This window comes from Paramisgurnus dabryanus, chromosome 15 (genome assembly GCF_030506205.2).
Source record: "Paramisgurnus dabryanus chromosome 15, PD_genome_1.1, whole genome shotgun sequence".
Classification (NCBI taxonomy): domain Eukaryota; kingdom Metazoa; phylum Chordata; class Actinopteri; order Cypriniformes; family Cobitidae; genus Paramisgurnus; species Paramisgurnus dabryanus.
The window spans coordinates 11073934-11094121 of NC_133351.1; the positions used below are offsets into that span (position 1 = coordinate 11073934).

The following is a 20188-nucleotide window of genomic DNA, read 5'->3' on the forward strand; positions in this document are numbered from 1 at the left end:
GAGACGTCACGTCCCGTCGCCACAGTTTGCTGTTCCATTGCTGTTTTCAGGCCGGGCACTGCTGCTCGGCTTCTCAGCAATAATATAGCTAATTTGGTATTGTGCACCTGCGGCTTATATACGCACCTGGCGGGGCGGCGCCGGCATTATGCAAATACCTGCATGCCAAGTTCATTGGCGTTTTTATAGTTTCTCGAAGTAGATAGGTCACCCGCGGAGCGGTTCCCAATTCGTCGGTCACGACGTGACGTCTCCGTTCCCTTCCTTCAGGGAACGAGGGTTACATACGTAACCGAGACGTTGTACTTTACAACTGCAACAGGACATTTAGTGCACTGACACAAAATTTAGACCTCTCCAACTCCTAACCCTGACTTGTTGCATCTAAATTTTCAATGTGCTCAGTTAAAGGTGTCATATTATATATATTTTTAAAGATGTAATATAAGTCTTTGGTGTCCCCAGAGTGCGTATTTGAAGTTTTAGCTCAAAATACACCACAGATAATTTTTTATAGCATGTTAAAATTCTTTGTATGTGCAAGCAAAATGTGTTGTTTTTGGGTGTGTCCTTTAAAATGCAAATGAGCTTATGAAATGCAAACACTGATCGTCATGATGGTTGTTTGTTAAAATTGAAACTCGTTTGCTGTCAATCTCTCTCTCTCTCTCTCTCTCTCTCTCTCTCTCTCTCTGTTTTATTGTATACATATTGTATACTATAAATCTGAATAGCAAATGAAGAGTTTGGTTCCAAAGCGCAATAAATCCATTTTGACTAATTTCGGTAAAAACGTGTTTTCTATACAAAGAAAGTATCAAGTTAAAAAACACTATATTCTGTTACAAACTTTCACATAGCATATCTAGGTTATAAAAAGATAAAAATTCAAATCCGTAAATTGATTTTCAAAGATTTATTTTAAAAACTGATTATTTTTTTCCACAAAATGCTATAAATCAATTGAATCAATATATAAATGTGCATTCATCTTTGCTGTGTTGTATTCATTTAGTTGAATAGTGGTATACACTAATTAAAAAAATAAACAATAATGTCATCATATTAAGAACACACTCATTGCTGCTGTCATCCTTGGGAGGTCATTGCTAAACTTTTTTAAGATCCCCTGGGGTCAATATGTTAGCATGACAGAAGCTTGATGCCGTCGGGAGAACAAGCAACCGGTATTTTTCCGTCTTTCTGTAAGATTTTTGATGGCTTACGTTTCTTTCCGGTCACAAAAACCACCACAGGTTTATCAATGCCATCAAAGTATGTTTTGTTCATTTGTTGATCACGAAGTACAAAGTAGATGAGGAAAAATAGGATTTCGTGTGTAGTCTATTCAACTCGCCGACATTGTTGTTCACAATGCATGGAATGGTGCGCTGTGATTTGTTGAGCGGATTTATTGTTATAAATTGTTATTATTATAACATGGCCAATATTGGATTTTACGTAAAATTAAGAATTTACTTTTTAATACTGACCAGATACAATACTGAGATTGGCGGTAACTCATTTTTTCTTTTACATGCCGTTTATCGCGTTTTGGAACCAAGCTCTTCAAATTTTTCACATGCTTGCAGAGAATGGTTTACCAAAACAAAGTTACTTGGTTGTTCCTTTTTCACATTTTCTAGGTTGATAGAATCACCCAATTATAGCATTTAAACATGAAAAAAGTTAGATTTTCATGCTATGACCCCTTTAAAGTGTCAATTTAAAAATCGTTTTTTGGAACCAACTGTTACCACAAATGCTACAATTAAAGATCCTCAACTTAGCCCATAAAAAAATGTAGATGGAACAATTCGCTAGAAATATTTGAGTTAAAACTGAGTTGAATTCTTTATAGTATAACATTTTAAGATGTTTTAACATTTAAAAGAGCTCAAACCTGTTTTGAAAAATGCTGTAGCATGGTATGCCTCAAAAGTATTGCTCTTTGCCTGGGAGTTTTGTAGCTCTAAGTCAGTTTGATCCACATAAAGTGCCCTTTTTAAATCACTCACATCCACATATGCTGTGTATGCAATGCTTTTGATTCGTGTTGTTTTTTAAGAGCAATGCATTAGACATGTTGCTTTATTTTTCATCCTGTTCTCTCTCTCGCTTTCCCTGTTTTTCTAACCTAAAGTAAATGTGTTCAGACAGCACAGCTGTGGACCTTCAAAGGGCTCCCTATTTGCAAGTCCCCTTTGCCTAGGCACACACACGCCTTTAGACAAACCCATGCACTACCCTTATTCAAGCCTAGAGAGAGGGGTATACACCCCCCGTTCAACACTGGCTCTATTTTTCTAATCAGCCAGTGAATATGGTGTGTTGGTATGTGAAGTGAGAGGGAGACTGTTGTAGATCCAGGGAATGCCATGGGGGCAGGAGGAGATGGTGTAGTGTGTGTCTACGGCTCTACGCCCTCTTGTGTGAGCTTCAACGTTTTTGGACAATAAGGCAAAGATATTGAGAGTCGTGTCACATCCCGGGGTGGCGGTAAATGAGGATGGGGCCACTTGAATAGGGCACTCTGTTTAAGGACAAAACAGGGCGGTGCCTTGAGTTGCCTATTGAAGCCTGCAGACCTTGAAGACCCGCCAATGAGACGGATAGCTTCACTGCTCCAGCCAGCAAGAGTGGGGCGGAGCCATGGCACTTTAATCAGGGGTCTCGTTGATGAGTATGCAAATTACATTTTCCAATCCCAAATCGGTTAAGGTTTTGGAGGGAAGGGAGTGTTCATGAAAACTATAGGCCATTGTATAAAACAATTTTCTTTAATGGTGTTTTGTTTATTTTTTGGAAAAAAAGAAACTTAGAGTAAGATAAATTTACAGTTTTTTACATTATCCCACTGTCTCTGGATAACTTACATGTCCATGTTGTTGACATTATATGCACTTACGCGACAATTGCCAAGAAAACAAACAATTTTACTTACCGCCTGTGACTAGTGACTGGGTTGGGACCGCCTAATTGTAACAAAACCCAGCTTTATACAAACACACTGTTTCCATAATGTTTTTTTTTTTAGGAAAGATGAACAAGCTTTTTTATTTTCCAGCTCCCCTAGAGTTAAACATTAGTTTTTACCATTTTGGAATCCATTCAGCTGAGGGTCTGGCGCTAGCACTTTTAGCATAGCTTAGCATAATCCATTGAATCTGATTAGACCATTAGCATCGCACCTAAAAAAACAGTTTTGATATTTTTTCTATTTAAAACTTGATTTTTCTGTATTTACATCGTGTACTAAGGCGGCAAATTAAAATTAGCGATTTCTAGGCATTTATGTCTAGGAACTATACTCTCATTCTGGCGTAATAATCAAGGACTTTGCTGCTGCTCTAACATGGCTGCAGGAGGTGCAATGATATTACGTAGTGCCCCAAAATAGTCCACTGCTATTGAAAGATACTAAGGGGAGTATTTTTGGCTGCGGCGTAATATTATTGCTTTCCTGCAGCCATGTTACAACAGCAAAGTCCTTGATTATTACGCCAGAATGAGAGTATAGTTCCTAGCCATATCTGCCTAGGGGATTTAACTCTAGGGGAGATGGAAAATGAGCATATTTTAAAAAAAAGTTGAGGGTCCCTTTAATTTCTCTCACAAACAACAACAACACACTTTCTTGGTGAGATTGATTTTGTGTTGACTTGGTTGGTGTGTGCGTGCATGCTCTAATCCAGTTGAAATACCCATATAAGGACTTCCACTGTACTTCCGGCACTGCTTACTCAACAAATTAAGTAGTCGGGAAAAAAATTGTGAAATACTCCGTTGTACGTACAAATTGTTTTTGTAGCCCTTGTTCAGCATGGAATTAAACTCTTTAACTGTGTTAATAAGTCAGAATGCATGACATAACGTTAGACCCCCTCCCCCCTTAATCTTAAATTATTTAAGGAAAAACAAGTCCCTGTGTTGACAAGCAGCTGACACTTGAAAATCTCCTTGGGGACATTTACAATATCCATTTTCAGATATGCTTTTCATTTAAAACATTTGTAATGTGTCACAATCACAATAACCTTATCAACGGCAACACGCGAATGACAATTCTCTACCATCGCGCCCTCTCTTGTGCTCTTATTAGCATTTCTTCTGTTCTCACAATGAATGGAATGCAATTTCTAGCCCAACGGTGTCTCTCCGCCGTACTAATTTATGTATAAATAAATCCTAACAATTTTATTCCTCAATGAAAAATTCATGATACTGTTTCATGAGGATGCCAGGGGCCGAGTGCTTAGTAATGCCATGTTATTAGAAAAAAATGAGGTTTGAGTAATTATGCCACACATAATGGTGAATGGTCTGGTTCTCCAAGCTCATGCACAACGCCTCATTAAACCAGTCGGATCCGATTGCTAAACCACTTTAGACTGCACAGTCTAAGCACATATGCGATTTTCTCTTTGACAGCTTTGGAGCCGAAGCGGATGCTTATCTGTGATTTCAACCGTTCTCAACATCTTCTGTGGCCTTTAGGGAGTTTTACAGCTACTGCAAGCACTATATTTTAAATGGTTCATGGTGCATTGTTTGTTATTCAAGCGTCATGTAATTCTTAAAAACTGTGAACTTTTTTTAGCCTAAGTTTATTAAAAATGGGACATAGTAAGGTAAAATGTTTTAGGATTAATTGTCCTTTATATATCAGTAGACGATGAATGCTAAAACTGAATCAAATCACCAGGATTATTCACGCACTGCCTGTTGAACAAACAGTTACATCATTACCTCCGTATGCTCTTAGTCTATATTACCTCATCCTCTTTGGCATAACGCTTGTCAGAAGTAATTTATCATTTAAAGGTTTAAGCCTCCCACCAGTGAAAGGCTCTCTGGTCACCGCCCGCCGGTGCCCGGTGGATAGCGGCCCCCGAAACGGTGGCAATGTTTCCAGCTTCACATTCAGGCCTTTACCAAACATGGCATACAGTGTGCTTTTCACAGTCTGCCTCTTCAGAAGGGTCTTTGGGAATAGCATTGGAGGGCTGGCATTGTTCCAGTGTGATGTGAAGAGAGGGACTGCCGTGCTCCAGGTCAGGGTTAAGCTGACGGATTCTTCCAGAAAACAGGGACTCACAGACAAGATGTTAATGACCTGAACGATGACTCACTCCTTAGGCATCCATCACAAACACGCCTCGGCCGTGAAACACACATGAATGCGGGAAACAAACAAAAGCTACCCGAATCTGTGTGGCTTTGTGGTGTACCTGACAGCTTTGCTATTGAATGTTTACAATGTTATAGAAATCCATCTGTGAATAAAAACATGAAGTCGTTCCAAAAATTGAAGCATTGCTCCCCAAACAGGCGATAATGAAATATAAAAATCCAAAAGTGTTTGAAAACAAGTTTGTAAATGTCATTTGCGTTCGAAAGTATTCAGGTTGGACTTCAGTTAGTGTATGTCGAAGTGTAAATGATACGATTGTAACTCGCTCGGTTGTAATTTAACCTATTCTGGGTTGTTTCAACACAAACTGCTGTGTTTTAACCCACTCTTTGGTAAAATATGAAAATTTTCTGGGTTAATTTAACCCAACGGCTAGGGTTGTCCCTTTTTAACCCAAAGCATGGTTGAAAATAAGCATTTTTATATTTTTATATTACCGTATTTTCCGCACTATAAGGCGCACCGGATTATAAGGCGCACTGTCGTTTTTTGAGAAAATTAAAGGGTTTTAAGTGAGCCTTATAGTGCGGAAAATACGGTATTAGTATTTGAGTAATACTGCAAAGGACAATGTAATAAAAATATTAGGGCTGATTAATAATGAGTAATCACATACAAAATAAAAGTTTTCTTGCATAATTTATGTACATGTTTGTATTTAAGAAACATTTACATAACAAACAAACAAACAAACAAACACATACATGTATGAATTGAAGAAAAATGGTATATATATAGGTTTATAAAATTTTTCTTCAATTCATACATGTATGTGTGTGTATGTTTGTTACATGTAAATGTTTCTTAAATACAAACATGTACATAAATTATGCAAAAAAAACTTTTATTTTGTATGTGATTACTCGTAATTAATCAGCCCTAATATTTTTATTACATTGTCCTTTGCAGTATTACTCAAATACTAATAATACACACACAATACACACACACACACACACACACACACACACACACATAATATACAAACATAAACTTTTATTTTGTATGTGATTAATTGTGATAAATCTTTTGACAGCCCTAAAAAATATATCAGTTTGGATCCTTATAGATTTTGTGCCCATTGTATGTCTTTGAATTGAATATATATGAAATATTATCATACATTTTTTCCTTATTGTTGATAGTTCCAGTCTTATTAACTTACTGTATTTTGTATAAAAATATGGTCATCATGATATGAGCTGAAGGGTGCAATATGCAGCTTATTTGGTCTCTGTGGTCTAAAGACTTATTGGTGTGAAATTATTTCCTTTTTCTTGTCAGCTTTGTGTAAAAAATGTCATTGCCAATTCATATTGATTTCTATCTTTTCACAGTTTTTCACGTTATATTCATAGCGATACCAAACAAGCTTGCATATTATGAGGATGTACCATATATTAAATGTAAAAAAATTGCATGAAGATTTGTAATCGTAACATTAATTTCATATTACTATTAAGAAATGTTGTACATAAATACATCTATTTTCCCTTTTCCATGTATATTACTATACCATGTAGTCTAGTGTGGGTCCACAGAGAGGTTGTACGCTGTTTTTAGGGGATGAAGCCATTGTAAAAAGTTTAGGCAGCAGTGCACTACAAACTTACTACCTGGGTTCCAGTGTTGTATTCGTGGAGTCAGAATGGCTCCTTGAAGTATTAAGTGAAGAAAGATAATGGAAGAGGGATTGAACAGAGCCTATATGGAATATATTTTAACATAAATCACTAATAAGGTTCCATAAGGATTATGAAACTACTGCTACTTTATCGACTGTGTAACAAAGGTGCTGGTTTGTGAATATGCACATGCCCACTTTAAGACAGCAGGTTTATAGTTTCCAAGCACTGGCTGTGGTATTGCTGGCTGGACACGTAGCTCTGAGAGGGAATAATTGGGCAGACATAAATGGGGTGGTCTCTATGCTTGAATGAGACTAGGAGATGGTATTTACATGCAAATTGCATCTGGTCTTCCAACTGTCTAGTTACCACTTTTAAGCCGCTGGCTCACTTGGTATTTACACAATAAACAAAATGATAAGGTTAATGTCTTTTGTTGCATCTGGCTGAATGCAATATTACCATCAACAGTCGCATTACCTGGCTTGTGCAATTGTGAATCACCGCAAGTGACTTTTTGGGGTTTATTTTGGTTTCCTAGGCAACCGAATGGGGCCCAGACGAAGACACCAGGAGGTCCTGTCAAAGCAAAGGCAAGACAGAGGTAACTTTAAACCCCCAGGTTCTCTGAATAGGCACATTTCTTTCAAAAATGCTGCAAACCCATTGGTCTGATGGTTAAGTATTGTTGAGGTTTGTGGGAGGGCAATATGTTCGGCTTACTTATTCAGGATTTCTAAGGCCCAGGGGTTGGTAGTTTTATCCCAGAGCATGTAATTTGCTGTATTTTCAAAAGTATGATTTTAGCTAGCTGACTAAAGCGCTGCATGACATTTTACAACATTTATTCATTTTGCAGGCGCTTTTATCCAAAGCCATTTACAGTGCATTTAATGTATGCATTTTTATTTTATCAGTTTGTGTGTTTTGTGAGAATCAAACATATGACCTTTACGCTGCTAACACATTGCTAATAAAGCTACAGGAACATCTAAAGATGCATGAAAGATGTTATTTATTTTAGTGGAGTTTAAAAAGGTGTAACAGGTCCTCATCTACTACTAAAAAACTACAATTGTTTTCTTGGCTTGGAAACTGCAGTTTGATAAAATTATTTGCATTTAGGCCCCAAGCCATTTTTAATATGAAGTACTTTTTCCCCTGTTTCCAAAATAACAGATTTGTACAGTAATTTTGAGATTAGGAGCATTAAAGTTTGTTTTTACTCATTGATTTCTAATCTTTTACATGGTCTTACTCAGTTAATATTAAATATATCAAAGTAATATTTTGCAGGATGCTCTTTACATTTTGTACTAAAGTAAACAGTAAATCACAAAATCAGAAAAAATGACTTTAGCTGGGTTTTACAGGCAGGGTCACATTTGATCTGTTACTCACTTACTCAGTAGTTGATGGACTATAAACCAACATGTTGACATTTCTCATCTGAAGTAGGGAGCACAAACCACAGTATATTCCCCTAGCTGCTAATTTATGCCATATGGATTTTGCCTCACTGACATTACGGGGTTTATAGCCTCGCTGACATTAAGGGGTTTATCACATCCCTCCTGTTTGAAATGTCACTTTTACAGTCAAGTGCACAAGAAAGTTGTAAGAAAATGCTTTGACTAACAGATAGCGTTAGGGAGGATTTCTGTTAGTTTGTTGTAAGACAAATGAAAGATAAAATAATATCACTCTTTAGCGGAGTGTAATTGCTCCTGGGGGAAACAGTGGGTTTGTTCGAAATGTCTTATTAGCGAAAACATTTGAACGAATGCTAAGGACCTTCTGTTATCTGAAAGCAATCATAATAGCTCTAAAAACAAACGGTGCTATATAGCACCAAAAGTGGTTCTTTGCTCGTAATCATAGAAGAACCATTTTTAGAGCCATATAGCACCGGTGAAGCACCTGTAAAGCACCTGTGTAGAACAATATTGGGGCCATATAGCACCACATATGGTTCTACATACTGTAGCACTATATGGTTCTACACGGGTGCTTCACTGGTGCTTCACCGGTGCTATATGGCACTAAAAATGGTTCTTCTATGATTACGAGCAAAGAACCACTTTTGGTGCTATATAGCACTGTTTGTTTTTAGAGTGTGCAAGAATCTGCCAAGCATTCTCTCAATGAAATTCCTCAAAATTATCAGTACAAGTAATAAAAAATAGTGCTAAATACTACTAAAAAATTTTTTATCATAGGGGATCCCTTTTTAGCACCTAGCACCACTTATAGTTCAACATAGCACAATATGAAAGAACAGACCCTCTGCTTTCAAACAAAAAAAAATTATCCTACCTTCATTTGTTTTCTTTTTATCACCTCTCAAATATGGGTAGGTTTCTTAAAAAATAAAAAAATTTGAGCAAAAAGAGATAATTGTGTTTTTGTGTCGGACTTTGATAAAGATCAGATTCAGAGTGATGATCAAAACATACACAGAGTTTGAACTGTTTGCCCTAAGGGGTTACTTCCGGGTTTTATAAGTTGGGTAAGAACACCACCTGGTGGATAGTAGTGGAAATACGGATTGCCAGAAAAACTCATCAATGGCAGGGAAGCGTTTTCTCTTAATTTGCGGAGTTCATTAAGAGAAATGACGAGGAAAGAGTTAAACAGACAATATAGCAAATTTTCTTTCTTAAAGTATTTTATTATTATGAACTAATAGATGCAGATTTGGTTTAACAAGCAGTTGAATTGTCAACTGTGGAACTGCTAGTTATGATTATTGGGAGGGGGGGTTACCTCCATTTATTCCCTAAAGAAACTGCACTCCTGTATGAACTCATTAATTGATTGGACTGCCAAAGATTACAGAACCAAAATAAAAATATAAAAAATAACCAAAAATATTGAAATTGGACTGCTTACACAGACATAAACATGCAAAACACCAAGGTCATCATGTGACCTTCTGGACATTGGTTGCACATAATTAAATTAAGATTTCTTTAAATGAAACTAACATTAATTAAAATTAATTTCATTTTAAGAAAATATGATTCAATCATGTTAAAACTGGAGTACATAATGAAATTACATACATCCAACAATGTTTTAAAGAAAAATCATTTAAAGAAAAACTAAATTGAATCAAGTGCAACCAGATATTTTTTTCAGTGTGTATATTATTTTTATTGTAGTTTGCTGCAGATTGGACACGCAGTATATCCTGGGCATTATTCAGTTCTCTATTACAAACATAGCCCCTGCTGCTATCTTTCATATTGACAGGTGTATCTCCCCTTGCAGGTGGAGTGTCAAAACTACATCCGAGTTTTGCTTGTCAACAAGACAGAGGTGATCACCTGCGGCACCAATGCCTTTCAGCCTCTGTGCATCACAAGAGAGGTAGCCAGTGACACTGTGACTAGTATATTCTTTCCATGCCAAATAACCCGTCTTAATCAAAGCTTTACCAAAGTGTGTGTTATCCGTACCGTCCCACTCTCTCAGGCAGGGAACATGAGCAGGGTGTTGGAGAGGGTCAACGGAGTGGCCCGCTGTCCCTATGACCCGCGTCATAACTCCACCGCTGTGGTAACCGAAAGCGGAGAGCTGTATGCCGCGACAGTCATCGATTTCTCGGGGCGGGACCCTGTCATCTATCGCAGCCTTGGAGGAATGCCACCTCTTCGGACCGCCCAGTACAACTCCAAATGGCTTAATGGTACGTTAATCTCATCATCTCGTGCCTGAACATTTGAAATGCTTTAACGTTTCTCTGTTCTGTCAAATGTCTGAATGTTATCTTCAAATTAATTGTGAATTTTATACATGCTTCAAAGCAAAGATAAACATTAAATGAGAAAACTTCAACTCTCATGTTAAGTGGCTTTAATATTTTTATATTTTGAGTCCCAGAGACCGCACTGACGTGAACTAAAAATAATGATTTCATTAACTATTGAATAGTTTTTATAAAATTCTCAGGAAATGCTATTCCAAATATAAGTAACATTGTCTGCATCCTAACTACTCCCCTATCATGCCCGTAAAAGTATATACTGTTTTTTATGTGAAAGTATGGACTTTTGAGTACTTTAAATGAGATGGGACATATAAATCTAATTTTGACTACTATTTACTGTAGTACTGATAGTATGCGAAATGCGACACAGAGCTAGTTTCTGTTTGGTGTCAGATTTTGCTTTGAAGTCATTTAGTATCAATCTGATACGTCATTGTAATGTATACTTTTGGCACTACAAAAATGTCCTAGAGGTCTTTTAGACCCCAAACAGAACATGAGCATTAATATCTATTTTTTTGATAGGATGGCCTACTGGTTACGTACAGGGTTCTCACGGGTCCTTTAAAATGTTCTAAAATGAATCTGGGGAAAAAATTCAAGGACCTAGGAAGTTTTTAAAAATAAACATGCATAGATACAGGTCATTGAAAGTGCTTGAATCTATTTTAGGCAAGAAGTTTTTTGGGGAAAAATATCCATATTATTCTCTGTGTAGTGTAGGATAATATCATAAACATTTGTGCTAAACTGTTCGCTGTAAATACTTATATATTCTGTATGCAAATGTTGATTCATATCATGCTTTTTTGCATAGTTTTGTTTGACACATGAAAACGTCTCGGGTTACGTATGTAACTGTTGTTCCCTGAGAAGGGAACGAGACGCTGAGTCTCCTTTGCCATACTTCCTATGTCCCTGTAAGCTGTCTTTGGCAATATATTTTAGATAGCGATATACTTACTGGCTCCCGCGTCACCCTGTCTTTGTCGTTAAGCCTCACCATTGGTTGAATTTGATATACACATGCAGACGCACTTACCCCTGGAAATGCCCTCAAAGTGTCACCGCAGTGACGTAGCGCGAGTTCCCTCAAAAGGGAACTGTAACAATGTATCTTTAAAGGTAACACGATGTAACCTTGCTCTCACATGAAATGTGTCCCCACATTTAGTCTTTGAATTTGAGGGTGTTAGACCTGGAAAGTCCTTGAAAGGTCCTTGAATTTGAAGTTAACTAAGGTGTGGGAACCCTGCACTTAGAAGTGTCTTTCTTTATAAATAGAAGATCACAGTTTCATAATCTGTTCAGATTTGCAAAAGCACCAAAGCTTGTGAAAAAACAGCTAGACCTCTATACACTCTACGACAACAATTGTTTTTTTTTTGTTTTTTTTATACAGAATTGATAACTGACTGATATCGCCAGTGGCATTTTTTTTTCTTTCTATTCTGCTGTCATTGTCATCTTAGTGCATCTGACTTGGGTTTGTACATGGTAAAAATGAAAATGAAAACTTTTAGATTTTCCAAAAAAAAAAAAAATCTGACAAGCCTGCATGCTCAAAATGATATCTAATCTCCCAGATGCTGACACTGTCTTTTCTCGAACATTCATCCTGATAGCCGTAGAAACAGGATATGGAGAAACATATAGCTGTTATTCATATAGCAATGCTTTGCTGAGGAGGTGTGAGAGTGGATGAGAGAATCAGAAAAGCACATAGAGAGAGGTTGGAGAGTTAAAGAGGTTATGGAGGTGTAAGAGTGGGCTTGGGCCACACAGGCATCCAGCAGTGTAATTATCGCTTATGGCAGAGAGAGGGTGAAATTGCAGCTGCAACGCTCCATGTCACCCAGTCAGCCTTCATACTTGGTTCACTTGTGGGTCCACACCTAAGGGAGAGAAAGACAAAGAGAAATAAAGTCTGACCGTATGTGAATACAACCACAGCTCAAAGTTTAGAGTTGTGAATGGCTGAATGGTTTGTACATGTAGGGCTTGGGGTAATTGATGATGTGTGATAAATATCTTAGTGTTTTCTACAAAGTGGAATAAATGTTTACATGCAAGTCAAAGCCTTGTAAGATCTGACATTTATCTTTATTAAAACAGCCTATGATGAAAATAACATTTAAAGGTTTTCTCCCTCCCAGGGGTTTTCAACATGCAAGCTGGTTGGAAAGCTTACGTCTGACCTCAGTGTAGAGGTCTTCTCGGGTCCAAAGAAATGTACCTGACCCGAAACTACCCAAATCACTTTTTACCTGAACCCGACATGCATAAATATATATTTTTTTAAAAAGACCCGACCCAAGACAAACCGACGAAATTAGACCAGAGTCTGATACGACCAAGTGGTAATTTTTTTACGTGACTGGACCCGAAAGTAAACGGTCTCGTAGGTTGCCCAGTTTGTAGCTGCACACGCACCAGTCAGACAGAAAGAAACCCTGGTGGCCTCGCAACCAATTTGGCCTGCTGCTCCATTTTCATTTGTTATCTGATGACGACACCAAGGTAACCGTAGTGTGTATTCAAAATTGGTTGACAGGTCTGGCTCATTGAAAATTACCCTACCGCCAGCCAGACGATGTCGCAAGCTTTCTTGGCAAACAGAGGGGGGTTGGGAAATGACTCGATGCACCCACACGAGATCGGGACTTCTTGGACCCGTGTCCGAGGAAACTTTTAGACCCAAACCTGCTTGTGTCGAAACTTGGGTTATCGGATCTAATGGCGCTTTTCCATTGTATAATACCCCACTGTTTGGATTCGGGCTTACTTTTCGGGTCTTTTCCACTGGGTGCACTACGTAGTACCCAATACTTTTTTTAGTTCCACCTCGGTTGGGGTTCCAAGCTAGCCGAGCTGGTACCAAAACGTGACACAAAATCGATGTAGAGTACTGATTGGTCTGAGAGGATCATCACTACCGGCATCATCGCTATAATGTAAAAGATTAGCTTTACCTTCGTGCTAGCTTGCGCTGTCTCGGGTAAACCTGTTGTCATCTGTGCTTTGCTGTAAGTTCCCAAACTCCCTTTTAGCGATGAAACCATCCACGGGTTGAGAATCAGGAACACCATACCTTTTTTTATGGTGGTCAATTTTAATTTTGTGGTGGACTGGGAAATAAATGAATGTATGGGGATGTATAACATTCCAACAACGCTCTCACTTGTATGATGTCACAGCAGTAGGCAGCGCAAATATAACGACACGTCTATAATCCCTCCCACTCCGAAGTATTACTAAACTCGATGGAAAAGCTAACCAAGCCAAAGTGAGGTGAGCTGATCTAAACCGTGGAGTACTAACTATGCAATGGAAAAGTGCCATAAGTGAACCCGTAAAGAGCTCTACCTCAGTGTACATTTCTGGCAGAGCTTCCAGTTCTAGGTACATGATCCAAATTGTTTTGTAAATCTGTCACTATGTCATGTAGGTTTGCAGAGAGGCTTTTATTACAGGATGGGGAAGCTGACCCGTAAGCAGGCGTAGGCTGAATTTATAGACTTTACTCTGCAGTGATTTTAATGGATGATACATTATGTAAAAGAGATTTATTTTAAACATTTTGGTAGCCAAAGGCATGATCAAATTAGCTATATGACCAAAATTTCTCACAAATTTATATGAGAGAAGTATATACAAATCCTGAAAAACATAATAATTTCCCAGCTGGACACCTTCTTTCCTAAATATACCTTCTTTTAGCTTGGCCAGAGCGGAGTTACTAAATTATTCAGTCATTTGTGTTAGCAGGATGCTGAGAGAGGCGGACTCAACGGAAATGATGTGTGAATTAAAAACGTATTTTAAGTCTCAGGAAAGAACATCATGAACCTGGGGGAAGGTTTAGATTTTAATCCACCTGGACTGACGCCATACATTTTGGTCCAGGTGCTAACTGAATGCTTCCTCCTCACAGTAGCTTGTGTGAGGTCAGGCCCAAATTGAGATATGAAATTGCTGTAGCACAGCTCTGATTCAATGAGAAATGTCATCATTCGGGAACGGTTTGGCCATTAGTACGTCTCTCTCCTCTGAAATTTAATTCACTTTTAAGCTCAACACTTTTCCCCTGACTGTGGTTGGCATATAAACACTTGTACCACACACACGCACACACAGGCACCTGATGGAGTAGCAATTTGGAAATGAGGTTGTGTTTAATTTCAGAGAAAAAGCAGTTTGTCATGTTACTGTAAGTCCCTCACAAACCGACACACACGCACACACGCTCTGCCCATTCCAGCTTTGTGAAAATGGCTTGATTCATTCATGCAGTTTTCTGCCCCTGAGAAATGATCATTGTTATACTGAGGCCACCAGGATTAATATTCACTGCCTTCCTCTACAATACTTAGTCTAGTCTGAAACTGCAGTAAAGATAAAAGCTCATACATTGTTTGATTGTTATGTGACCCTGTCTGTGAACTCCAGGTTAAAATCTCATAATTCAATTTTGAGAGTAGTAGCATCAAAGTTATTTCAATCATTAAGATATTATTAAAGATATCAAGGTTATAATTTCACTGAATGTTCTTTACATTAGGTTGGATGGTAAATCACAAAAAATTACTATAGCTAGGCTTTCAAAGTTGTGTTAGCGTTGCCGTTCAAAAGGTCATTGGTTAGAAAATCAGGGAATCCATATACTGATAAATGTATACCTTGTATTGCAATGTAAGTTGAATGTAAATGTATTGGTATAGATTCAGGTAAAACCATGCACATACACACTCACCTAAAGGATTATTAGGAACACCTGTTCAATTTCTCATTAATGCAATTATCTAATCAACCAATCACATGGCAGTTGCTTTAATGCGTTTTGGGGTGTGGTCCTGGTCAAGACAATATCCTAAAATCCAAACTGAATGTCAGAATGGGAAAGAAAGGTGATTTAAGCTATTTTGAGAGTGGCATGGTTGTTGGTGCCGAGTATTTCACAATCTGCTCAGTTACTGGGATTTTCACGCACCACCATTTCTAGGGTTTACAAAGAATGGTGTTAAAAAAGGGAAAAACATCCAGTATGCGGCAGTGCTGTAAAAATGCCTTGTTAATGCTAGTGATCAGAGGAGAATGGGCCGACTGATTCAAGTTGATAAAAGAGCAACTTTGACTGAAATAACCACTCGTTACAACCGAGGTATGCAGCAAAGCATTTGTGAAGCCACAACACGCACAACCTTGAGGCGGATGGGCTACAACAACAGAAGACCCCACTGGGTACCACTCATTTCCACTACAAATAGGAATAAGTGGCTACAATTTGCACGAGCTCACCAAAATTGGACAGTTGAAGACTGGAAAAATGTTGCATGGTCTGATGAGACATTCAGATGGTAGAGTCGGAATTGGGGTGTTCCTAATAATCCTTTAGGTGAGGGTATACATATAGCACAATTTGTTTTATGCTTTCAAGTGATTTTCAGCCCTATACTGTAGGTATGGGGCACATGGTCTGTTAGATAAATGTCCAGTCTCATTTTCTCCACATTATCCTCATGCAATTAATTCATGCACATGCGTCATTGTTTCTAATGCGTGCTTTAATTTTCCCCGGGCTGCGTCTGAGCCTTGTGCCCACTGAGATTGTGTATTAGTGTTTGAAATTGAATCAAAAAGCAGTAATGTCCTGATGCCTCTCATGTGCTTCACAGCACAACAGTAATCTCATTCTCTTAAACTGCAGCGATGGCCCCAGCAGAGATTGCGGTCATGCCTGTTTACAGGTGAATATCTACAGCGTGCACGGTTTTGGCAGGGGATAAAAACAGGCCTTGGGGAAGGACATTATTTAGAGTGTGCAATATTAACTCTGACTAATGCAATCCTGACCAATGCCATCTGGGCCAACGGGACAGCTTTGTTTATTCCGAACCTACCAATTTTTGCACACCGCATACAAATATGTATTTTCACTGATACCTAAGGCAGATAAAAAAAGGATGCAGGCCAAATAGCTGGGGAAGTAAAGTTGTTGTTTGGAATGCAATTCACTTTTTGATGCTCTATACTACCGAGAGCACCTACAAAGTGCGCCTATTTGAAATATTTATTCACCCGCAAGGTCTTTAGCCACGCTTTTCTGTTTTTCTTTTAAGAACCGCACTTCATCTCGGCATACGACGTGGGTCTTTTCACCTTCTTCTTCTTGAGAGAGAATGCCGTGGAGCATGACTGCGGCAAGACGGTGTACTCGCGGGTGGCCCGGGTTTGCAAGAACGACATAGGAGGCCGCTTCCTGCTGGAGGACACATGGACCACCTTCACAAAAGCTCGACTCAACTGCTCGCGGTCGGGAGAGATCCCTTTCTACTACAATGAGCTACAGAGCACCTTCTACCTGCCCGAACAGGACCTCATCTATGGCATCTTTACCACCAACGTGTAAGTTTTTAACCAGACTGAATAGTTTATGCGTGATTTGGACAGCTCTGCTGAAAACAACAGCTTATACTGGAGTTTTCTATAATGCACGGTGCGCTGGCTGTTTACGGCAAATTTTAGTTAAAGGGATAGTTCACACAAAAATCCATGACTTCCATAGTAGGAAAACAAATATTATGAAAGTGATAAATGATGAAGAAGATATTTTGATTAATGATGGTAGGCACACAGATGACGGTACCCACTGAATTTCATCTTATTTGTTTTTCCCACTATGGAAGTCAATGGTTACTATCAGTTGTATGCTTACCATCATTTATCAAAATATCTTTTATTGTGTTCATCAGCAAAAAAAGAAATTCATACAGGTTTAGAGGATGAACTATCCCTTTAATATTAAGCAATATTGGGGTTTTCCAGTGCACAGTATGCATGCTGTAAACTAGTTTCAAATATAGCATTAGTATGATACAGCAATACATCATTTTAAATGCTTTCTATTCCTCGCTCTCCACCCCTTTCTCTCCAACCTCTCCCTTATTTTAACTGTTTCTTTTTTGTCTTTTTCACTTACTGCCCCAGTAGGCACAGAATATGGTAATGCAATCAGAATAACAGCGTCTCCATCTGGCTTGTCGTGAATTGAACACCTTAAGCAAACCTCTCTAGAGGGTTAGCAGGAGGGCTGCCAAAAGTGTCGAAGAGTGTTGGTTGTAGTTTTTTCCCAGAGTGCTTAGGAATTAAGTTGGAGGCGTAAGTGTATTATTTCAGTGGGTTACCGTATGAAGACACTGCTGTTATCATTGTTATTGTCAATATAAGCGATAAAGCATGGGAGGGTTTTTTTTATAAAAAGGCAGGTGTTGCGGAGAGTGTTTGAAGTAGTTTTTCTTATTTGATATTTTTACTTTTTATAAGGAATAGTTATTACCCTCGTTTCTGTCAATCAGCTCATGTTAACAGGGTGGAACAGACCTTTTGGCAGTTAATATGGCAGCAGACAACCTCTCTGGAAACAGATCCGTCGGTGCGAACGAGTATGCACGCTTTCATGCCTGAATTACTCAAATACAGAATAACAACCTTGTGTATCGCTCACCGACAAGACAAAATCCACCTTGAAATTATTTTTTGTCCCCTGTAGGAACAATCTGAACTCAAAGTTTATTTTCTGCTCATTTCGTGCACACCAAATAGTGGGGTTGCTGATATATGAATGTACTGTAATATACTGCAGGGTAAAAATGTGCACTCTTGAGGAAAAGTGAATGTGGTGATTTTTTTTATTTTCCTTTTAGTACTTCAAAGATACAATCAGTGTATAATTATAAAATTATATTTTATTATTCATGAAGCAATCCTGTATTGTCATACGTGCAGAAATAAAGGTATAAAAGCAGTCCCTGGGGCGGTACGTTTTTTGTACCTAAAGAGGGCACATTTTGGTACTTCTAAGAAACACAATGGCAGTGCTGGCGCGTGACTGCTCATCCGAGAGGCGCTAATTCAAAATAAGTGTTCGGAGTGTCGTGTGTTGCTTGCGTTTTCAAAATATGTGTTTGTTGCGTCATGTGAACCTTGTGCATCACGTGTTTAGTGTAAATATGTACCTGCTGCACATGCGTCAAAACCGTTTATGATAAGAGACGCTCACGTTCACAAAATACACGCAAGACACTCACTTAACAGTAAACTGTGAATACGCATCAGATTATGTGATTATCATAAACCCTTTAGATGCATCTACAGCAGGCACTTATTTTGACAAGACACGTGATGCACACAGGATCTCTCAACGTGCAGAACACATATTTTGAAAAAAGGAACCACACACATGACGGGCTACATACATGTTGTGACGAACTTCGCATCGAGCGCCCTTGAAAAAAGAAGTCACCGGCCGCCACTCAATGTTGCGAATCTGTAAAGGGTACATATAAGGACATTTATAAAAGGTATATCTCCGGTGACATCTTTTGTACCATTATTTCTGACAGTGTAGATATGTGTAAAGTTTGGATGTTCTCCCTCTGTCAGCATGGATTTTACCGGGTACTCTGGACAAGCTCCAACCCCCCTGCAGAGGGAAAGTGGGTTCAGAGAATGGACAAGGAATGAATACCTTGATATATCGTGATTCTAATTAAAAGTCACATGTTGGTTGGCCAATTAAAATTTATAAGATAGGTTTAGTTAGGGTTTGAACTGGGTTAGTGCCTTCTACACCAGTGTTGTACTTCATTCTAATTAAATTTTATGGTCATCTAGGGTGACCTTAAACGACCTGTGTTATTTCCTACATTGTGTGTCCTGTCACCACAACATGACTTCATCTTATTAACCATATTATCTACTGTATGTGTTGCTTGGAAACCTCTATAGTCATCTGCTTTCACAGTGAGAAGACTTCATGCCCATATGTTGCGTGTTATATCACGCATGCCATGGCATTTTCTAGTATAGGTGACTTTGTTAGAGAGCCAAATTCAGTTTTTATTACATTTTAATCGCATTCCAATAATGAAAATTACACCATGATTTACTGACCAACAAGTCATCCTTGATGTATATGATTATCTTTTTTTCAGATGAACATAATCAGAGTTCTCTTGCGTGTTGAATGTTGCTGGCAGCTAGTTATTCCAGTTTGTAGTTTTAAATATTTATATTTTTCTAACAAAATAGCATTGATTGCCCTCAGGAGGCCTTTAGTAAACCACTGGAGCCGTGCGGATTACTTCTGTGAAGGATGAATGGACTTTTTTGGGTTTCAAATCAGAAGCACCATTATAAACAGGGGTGCACATAACTGTGACACAAACGCACATGCGTGATTAAAAAAGCGCAGCAAACACTGTTTGTAAAAGGTGCTTTGCATACCAAAGCTGATGGAATTTTGTTACATACAGTAGTTACCTAATTTACTGCAACATAAGGGATTTCTCCATGCATTATTGGTGAGATAATTATTACAAACATGTTAAAATGAATGTGTTGTATAGCAGTGATGCAACAGTCACTGGCCCGATCAATTTAAATATTTTAGTAAACGAGACGCGAAACAGATCTCAATACTTTTTCTCATGCGTTGTTTGATAAGTTTTGTTTACTTGCACCTCTAAAGTGCGAGCCCGTTCTCAAGGCTTCAGACAGCACGCCAGTACAAGCAAATAATAAAGACAGCACGCA

General features: G+C 38.4%; 2 protein-coding genes across 5 annotated transcripts in view; both read left to right on the forward strand.

The window, feature by feature from the left end:
- hspbap1 (hspb associated protein 1) overlaps positions 1-20188 on the forward strand; it is a 464289-nt gene that overhangs the window by 289841 nt on the left and 154260 nt on the right. The gene's annotated exons all lie outside the window — the stretch shown is intronic.
- The window catches only part of sema5ba (sema domain, seven thrombospondin repeats (type 1 and type 1-like), transmembrane domain (TM) and short cytoplasmic domain, (semaphorin) 5Ba), a 199692-nt gene that overhangs the window by 128039 nt on the left and 51465 nt on the right, over positions 1-20188 (forward strand). For all 4 annotated transcript variants that reach the window (XM_065251983.2, XM_065251986.2, XM_065251985.2 and 1 more), the window contains 4 exons: positions 7364-7426; positions 10096-10194; positions 10300-10513; positions 16714-16999. In XM_065251983.2, coding sequence (XP_065108055.1) covers positions 7364-7426; positions 10096-10194; positions 10300-10513; positions 16714-16999 — 662 coding nt within the window. The remainder of the gene's footprint in view (positions 1-7363; positions 7427-10095; positions 10195-10299; positions 10514-16713; positions 17000-20188) is intronic.